The 8,202-nt window shown below is 45.7% G+C and overlaps 1 protein-coding gene across 1 annotated transcript in view; it reads right to left on the minus strand.

Moving 5' to 3' along the window:
- The window catches only part of LOC147693248 (uncharacterized), a 42,218-nt gene extending 35,382 nt beyond the window's left edge, over positions 1-6,836 (minus strand). Inside the window, exons 1-2 of the mRNA XM_086933645.1 lie at positions 6,609-6,836; positions 561-680 (exon numbers count right to left, since the gene is read on the minus strand). Of these exons, the coding sequence (XP_086789771.1) occupies positions 561-680; positions 6,609-6,687 (199 nt within the window). The 5' untranslated portion in view covers positions 6,688-6,836. The remainder of the gene's footprint in view (positions 1-560; positions 681-6,608) is intronic.
- Between the last annotated feature and the right edge of the window lie 1,366 nt (positions 6,837-8,202).

Genomic DNA, 8,202 nt, shown 5'->3' on the forward strand with positions numbered 1-8,202 from the left:
GGCCTATTGAACTCCTAAAACCCCCAAACTCCAGAACCTGAAAAACTGCGGCACATTTAAGGGAACAGTTCAGACCTTTATCAAATTTGCCTTGACGCCACCTGCTGCAGCCATGATTGTGACAGCTTAAGAGACGGTTGTCAAACAGAGTGAAGGTGCAAAGAGGAAGAAGACTGCATGGGACTGCTGCAGAACCATGACAGGTATTATTTCATAAATACGGTGCATTCCTACCCTTTCACTTTGAGGTAGGACAACGCAGCAAGAAGACCTATGGCACTGCCAGAAGCCAATTAATGATGAATGAGGCCCTCACTCTTTTTAAAGTGCTATCCTCCTTCTGAGTGCCAATTTGACGCTCAAGTAGAGGGCATGGAACATCTCCTTCTTGCTACTTTCCCTATTAAATCGACATGCAAGAGTAGAAAGGGTCATTTTTCTGAACTGATATTTTGTTGCAATTTTGCTGTCTCTTGGTAACAAAAAACTATGGGGGTGCAGATGCGCCCACGAGTCTGAAGGGAAGGTCTATGTATGATGTCTGCATCGTTCGTACTCACCTGGGCGGGGCTTGCAATCCCCTTTCTTGCACCCAATCTTCTTGAAGCACATCTTGGACTGTCCGCACTCCCTGTCGCTGAGGCAACCGCGAGGGTCACAGTCTTTTCCATCATTGTCATCTAAAAAAAGGACACACACATGAGGATGATGAGAAACCACAAGAAATAATCTCCTACTCTACCTCTTTCTTGTTTTTTCAATTCTCCTTTTCATGCACATTGCAAATGCAAATGTGCACTTTTTAGACCTTTGTATTTGTTCTATCAATGTTATTGATTTTGAAGAAGAAAACTCCTACAAACCATCCAATGTTGCCGAAGCTCTGTGATCCATACAGAGGCTGTGTAACCCAAGACACCATAAGATGTGGAGCTGTGGGAATGCATGCATGGCTGAGCTTGGTAAGTGACAGCCATCATAAAGGTAAGAGACAGAAATTGGGACATGGGGATTATGGGGGATGTAGTTGCAGCAACTGGAAATATAATGAAGCTGAACTCCACGGGGCGGTATGCTACGCTGGAATGTAAAATTTGTGTCATAAAATTGCAAGGTGTCTGAGGTCGATATCGGGAGAGCAACATCGATTATACAGGGCAATAGAGGAGGGAGGAGTGGGATGGAAGTGGGAAGTGAGGTCTCTGAGCATTAGGCGTGAGACGGTGTGAGAAAGTGTCTAGGCCATGAAGATTGGTAATGGTCGGTGTGTGGTTGCGGTCCTCTCGCACTCTACAAACTGTCTCAGGATCACCAGGCTTCACTGTACATTTGGAGATAGGACTGGTGTGTGGAATGAGAACCGTGGGCTCCTCTCACAAAAGTAACCCTGGCCCACCATGTGTTCAACGTTTTCCATTCAGACAGGATTACTTTCAGAGCGATCTCCAGAAGGAGGCCAAGCAGAGCCGCGTCAATGGCTTTAAGGTTCAAGGCCGTCTTCGAGGCCACCAAGGGAAAGTCTACAGTAACCCTGATGTTTTACTTTGTATTTCATCTCAATAAAGCATTCTAAACTTAAAAAATTAAATAAAATAGCTCAGATATAAGTTTGTTTCAGGGCCCGGTAGTGATGAGAAGTGGACTCTGAAAGAACATGTGATGGTAAGAACCAGGCTCCTTCTTGCACTTCCAACAGGAGTCCTTCGCCCACAGATTTAGTTTATGTAGCCTACGGGGCGTCCAGTCTACTAAAGTCATTCTGGAGAAATTGATTGGAGGAGAGAAGGAGCTACGTTATTGTGCAGAGAGAGCTTGCTAACGTGTTGCCAATTGTCCCCTGAGATGTGTTCAAAGACATCTGAATCAAAGTGGCTAGCCCATTTGGCGTATAACGCAGTCATGTGGCTAGACGATCCAACAGGGACGGTGAGATAACATGTTCAAACCTGGAAAGATTTTTCTTGTTTTGCAGGAAAGGATAAAAGCCCAAGATAGGAAGATCACACAATTGTGCTAAGCATGAGAAGGGCAGAGGAGACCTATTATAATCATATAAATCCCTCATTTGATTAATACCCTCAAAGGCCCCTATGGGAGCAGCCTTATGCATATGTCTTGGGACTGTGCCAGAGTGAGGCAAGTATAGGTTTGTGAATGGGGTCAGGCATATGCTTATTTTAGTAGATTCAGTGCACCTATAGTTTCTGAAATCATTGTCTGAGACTGCAGGGCTTTGACATTGAGACTATGTAAGGTAAGCGAAAGGGAGAGCAAATGGCACGGTCTGTCTCTGCCCATCGGGTGTGCTGGGGAAGCTCTCTTGATGACCTCCCCCTTAGCCTATAGTATATATCATGAAAGACACTGCACCTGCACTTTTGAATGGTTGTTCAGGCATGCTTGATTTGCATCTATGGAGTCTTCCAGCAGCCTTATCACATAACTGGCTATGCCACACTCACAAGTGTGCACCCCTCCGCTCACCCAGGATTCACCCTGCCCAGCTTCCAGCTGCAAGGAGGACGTCTACAAAGGGTACCTCCTTGGCGTATGCTTGAGGTTTTTTTCATGGCGACAGCCAATAATACTTTAGTGCATAAAATTAGTTTAATCCTGGGAAGCAAATAGAAGATCTCAGGTTATCAGAGGATTGTAGACTTTGGGCCCGATTCACAGAACTAACTTAAGACAAAATCCTAAACGTACTACCATTTTCGTATTCGCAGAACGCACTCACTCATTTCGGTATTCATAAAAGTTAGGACTCCTAATTTAGGACTCCTAAATGCCTTCTGTGAATACCGAAAGTCTTAAAATTAGGATTTTTCTCAGTTTATTAGTAGTAAAGTTAGGAGACCTAAAGTTAGGAGTCCTAACATTACACCTACTAAACTGGGAAAAATCCTAATTTTAAGACTTTTGGTTTTCACAGAAGGCATTTAGGAGTCTTAAAGTTTGGAGACCTAACTTCTGTAAATACCGAAATGAGTAAGTGTCTTCTGTGAATACCAAAATGAGTAAATGCCTTTTGTGAATACGAAAATGGTAGTAAGTTTAGGATTTTGTCTTAAGTTAGTTCTGTGAATCGGGCCCCTTGTCTTGTGTCCCCCATATTAGATGGACCATCTCAGAGAAGGTACATTATCCTAATTCTTAGGGTCCCCCCACTTAGGATGACCATCTCCAGGACAAGGTACACTATCCTGATTGTTTATGTATGAAATGAAATCAAATAAGATTTGTAAAGCGCATGGCTGCCCGTGAGCGTCCCAGCTCCAGTTTAGAGTCAACATCTCCAGGAGAAAGTACATTATCCTGATTCTTTGAGTCCTCCAGCTTAGAGTGACCATCACCAGAAGAAGGTACAGTATCCTGATTCTTTGAGTCCTCCAGCTTAGAGTGACCATCACCAGAAGAAGGTACAGCATCCTGATTCTTTGAGCCCTCCAGCTTAGAGTGACTATCACCAGAAGAAGGTACAGTCTCCTGATTCTTTGAGTCCTCCAGCTTAGAGTGACCATCACCAGAAGAAGGTACAGCATCCTGATTCTTTGAGTCCTCCAGCTTAGAGTGACCATCACCAGAAGAAGTTACAGTATCCTGATTCTTTGAGTCCTCCAGCTTAGAGTGACCATCACCAGAAGAAGGTACAGTATCCTGATTCTTTGAGTCCTCCAGCTTAGAGTGACTATCACTAGAAGAAGGTACAGTCTCCTGATTCTTTGAGTCCTCCAGCTTAGAGTGACCATCACCAGAAGAAGGTACAGTATCCTGATTCTTTGAGTCCTCCAGCTTAGAGTGACCATCACCAGAAGAAGGTACAGTATCCTGATTCATTGAGTCCTCCAGCTTAGAGTGACCATCACCAGAAGAAGGTACAGTATCCTGATTCTTTGAGTCCTCCAGCTTAGAGTGACCATCACCAGAAGAAGGTACAGCATCCTGATTCTTTGAGTCCTCCAGCTTAGAGTGACCATCACCAGAAGAAGGTACAGTATCCTGATTCTTTGAGTCCTCCAGCTTAGAGTGACCATCACCAGAAGAAGGTACAGTATCCTGATTCTTTGAGTCCTCCAGCTTAGAGTGACTATCACTAGAAGAAGGTACAGTCTCCTGATTCTTTGAGCCCTCCAGCTTAGAGTGACTATCACCAGAAGAAGGTACAGTCTCCTGATTCTTTGAGTCCTCCAGCTTAGAGTGACCATCACCAGAAGAAGGTACAGCATCCTGATTCTTTGAGTCCTCCAGCTTAGAGTGACCATCACCAGAAGAAGGTACAGTATCCTGATTCTTTGAGTCCTCCAGCTTAGAGTGACCATCACCAGAAGAAGGTACAGTATCCTGATTCTTTGAGTCCTCCAGCTTAGAGTGACTATCACTAGAAGAAGGTACAGTCTCCTGATTCTTTGAGTCCTCCAGCTTAGAGTGACCATCACCAGAAGAAGGTACAGTATCCTGATTCATTGAGTCCTCCAGCTTAGAGTGACCATCACCAGAAGAAGGTACAGTATCCTGATTCTTTGAGTCCTCCAGCTTAGAGTGACCATCACCAGAAGAAGGTAGAGCATCCTGATTCTTTGAGTCCTCCAGCTTAGAGTGACCATCACCAGAAGAAGGTACAGTATCCTGATTCTTTGAGTCCTCCAGCTTAGAGTGACCATCACCAGAAGAAGGTACAGTATCCTGATTATTTGAGTCCTCCAGCTTAGAGTGACCATCACTAGAAGAAGGTACAGTCTCCTGATTCTTTGAGTCCTCCAGCTTAGAGTGACCATCACCAGAAGAAGGTACAGTATCCTGATTCTTTGAGTCCTCCAGCTTAGAGTGACTATCACTAGAAGAAGGTACCGTTTCCTGATTCTTTGAGTCCTCCAGCTTAGAGTGACCATCACTAGAAGAAGGTACCGTTTCCTGATTCTTTGAGTCCTCCAGCTTAGAGTGACCATCACCAGAAGAAGGTACAGTATCCTGATTCTTTGAGTCCTCTAGCTCAGAGTGACCATCACCAGAAGAAGGTACAGACTTACCTCCATCTTGTGCTGCTCCTTGGGATTTCTACTCTCTGAACGCATGATTGTGCACTGGGTTGAGTAGAGCATACAAGAACACAGTTATTGAGGATTGGATAACGGATTCCAGGCTGATCATCCTTTTTTTCTAGTTTCACTACAAGAAATTAGTTCAGAAATCAGTTTGGAGTGGGGCGTCTTGAGGTCCGTATCAAAAATGCCCCACACAAAAATCACCACCTAGACCGTACAAGCCACACTGACCACACCACAGCTGATGCTTAACACTTGAGGCTTGACAGGACCACCAATATATGAAGGACATTTCCAGACAACAGCGCCTGCTGCTTAGCAGCAATCGCCAACAGAGCTGGGGGTGAGTATCTCCAGGAGTGTCCAGCCACTTGTTCAAAGTATCCATTGATTAAGGCATTAAAGGTGCACCCACAAATCAGGGCACCCTTTGTCACTGACTGTTCAATGAACTTTGACATTGGAATAATTGCCTGATGCACTTTATTATGTGCTATTAACTCCAGCTCACCGTATGTGGCAGAGAATTATCTCATAATAAAGCCCGATAGAGGCTCTCTTTGATGTGCTCAATGAACACAGAATGGAGTTAAAGAACAGCCATGAATGCCAGAGCTCTAGCCATTCTGGCAGATGCAAACACTTTAACATGTGTTCATGACAAAGCAAGAGTGAAGAAGAATGCAATGAACTTATCATTGTCAATTAATAGGAAACAGTCACAACCATAGCACTAAGTCCCTCATTATGGGTGGGCGGGACTCCGGGTGGGACCAGTAATGGAAGTTACTGTAGCCATCAGGAATCAAAGGTGGTGCGTCTAACCACACCCGGTAACACCCCTCCTCTGCCCGGACTCCGATCCCACCTTATCGGCATGACCCTAGTCCCTTTGGTGCCGGATAAAGATCTGGTTGGCTTCATTGCTGTGTAGATATGGGGAGTCTTCTATCCTTTCAATGAATCTTCTTGTGCCTATGCTTTTGGTATTTCTGTGTGCAGGCCAGTACATTGTCCTCCATTGGCATTTTACTTCCACATAACGATACATATGAAATACTCCCATGGTCAGCCAAAACATTTTATTGATTGGAAGAGTTGATAAACTCTTACCTGTTTTGCTAAACTACCTCAAAGTTTATGGCTGCTTCATTTGCGAAAATCATGTTAGTGAATAGATGCTGGATCATTCCAATTAACATCTTCTTGTTAGCACAACAATGGAAGTAATCCCCTTTAAGAAATGGTGGTTCTACTTTCCTCAATTTTCCAATGCTCTCTGCAGAGTAGGAAAGGGGTTTTAGCTTCATGCCTACATTGGAATGCCTCAGCTGAACAGAATCTTCGGAAAGGTTTCCAGGTGCTTCGCAATCTTGTGACAAGAGCCTTTGTCATAGCAACAAAAGTGTGATATATATTCATATGGTGGACTCAGGACATTGTCAACACCTACACAATGTTATGGACTAGTACTCCTACAAGCGCTTTACAAATGATCATTTCAGTGGTCACACACAGCTCTCTGGAGATACAATCTAACATAAAAAGAAAGAGCAGACATCTCACCATGTGGGGTTGAGGACACCTCTGCTGTCCAGAGGGCGAGCGCCGCGACGAGGAGGAGGAGGCAGCCTGCAGTCTTCATGGTGATGCTGGACACAGGTGGTGAATGCTCTGAGGCCAAACCTCAGCCAGCTTTTAAACTCTCCAAGGGTGGGTTTGTGAATCCAAAGGGCATCACACCCATGCAATATTTCAACATCAAGGCTTGGTTGGAGACACCCCTCCTTGAGTAAAATCTCCCTGCATTATTATATGGTCTATTTACAGCCTACTTTCGTTTTATTGTGTAATTTTGTACTCATATAAGTGAAGAGTAATGAGTCTATAATTAAAGTGGTGCCCAGCTGGGGCAGTGCATGGGTAGTGTGCAGGCTCTGTGCCATCACCACTGCTGTGTACGGGAATTTGAAAGAAAGCTACCTCCAGACAGAAGTGGGCACATCCAGGGGTAACCAGGGGAGTGGGTGAGGCAGTTACAAAGCAGATCCCATTCTGCTGCGCGTTGTTGCGATTAGTAAACTAGTCAATAAGCACTGGTAAGCAAGCAAGAGGGAAAGTCATAGACATAGTGATACAAACAAGGCAGTGGAAGCAGGTCTGGCTTCAAAGTGCAGACATGGGCAAATACAATGATGCATATGTGCACATGTGTGTGCTTACAGGTGCTAGCACTTTAGAACATGGCCTACTGGCATTGCCAGTGACTGAAATCACCTGCATGTACACTGCCAGGCGCACTCTCCTCTCCACTGCCCTGGGCTGGTTTACATTTCTGTGCACTTGAGGGTGCTGGAGACAAATATGGGAAGAAGGAATAAGGAAGAGTTTAACTGCGGACATTGGCAGTTAGTATAGAGGATAGAGGTATTCCTCTGCAGGGCAGGAAGCACACAGGGGTACTTCAAGAGTGTATGCATGTCATAAACTCACCACCCCCACACTATATCATGGCCAGACCCAGGCTCCTGTATGTCCTCCACCCACACCCCCCACACTATATCATGGCCACACCCAGGCTCATGTATGTCCTCCACCCACTCCCCCCACACTATATCATGGCCAGACCCATGCTCATGTATGTCACCCACCCACCACCCCCACACTATATCATGGCCACACCCAGGCTCATGTATGTCCTCCACCCACTCCCCCCACACTATATCATGGCCAGACCCATGCTCATGTATGTCACCCACCCACCACCCCCACACTAGATCATGACCAGACCCATGCTCGTGTATGTCATCCACCCACCACCCCCACACAATGTCATGGCCAGACCCAGGTTCCTGTATGTCATCCACCCACCACCCCCACACTAGATCATGGCCAGACCCATGCTCGTGTATGTCATCCACCCACCACCCCCACACTATATCATGGCCAGACCCAGGCTCCTGTATGTCATAAACCCACCACCCCCACACTATATCATGGCCAGACCCATGCTTGTGTATGTCATCCACCTACCACCCCACCACTATATCATGGCCAGACCCATGCTCCTGTATGTCTTCCAACCACCACCTCCACTGTGTCATGCACACACAACCTCCGAACCGTGCCATGCACAGATCCATGTGCCTGTATGTCATGC

The sequence above is a fragment of the Lissotriton vulgaris genome, chromosome 8 (assembly GCF_964263255.1).
Source record: "Lissotriton vulgaris chromosome 8, aLisVul1.2, whole genome shotgun sequence".
NCBI lineage: Eukaryota > Metazoa > Chordata > Amphibia > Caudata > Salamandridae > Lissotriton > Lissotriton vulgaris.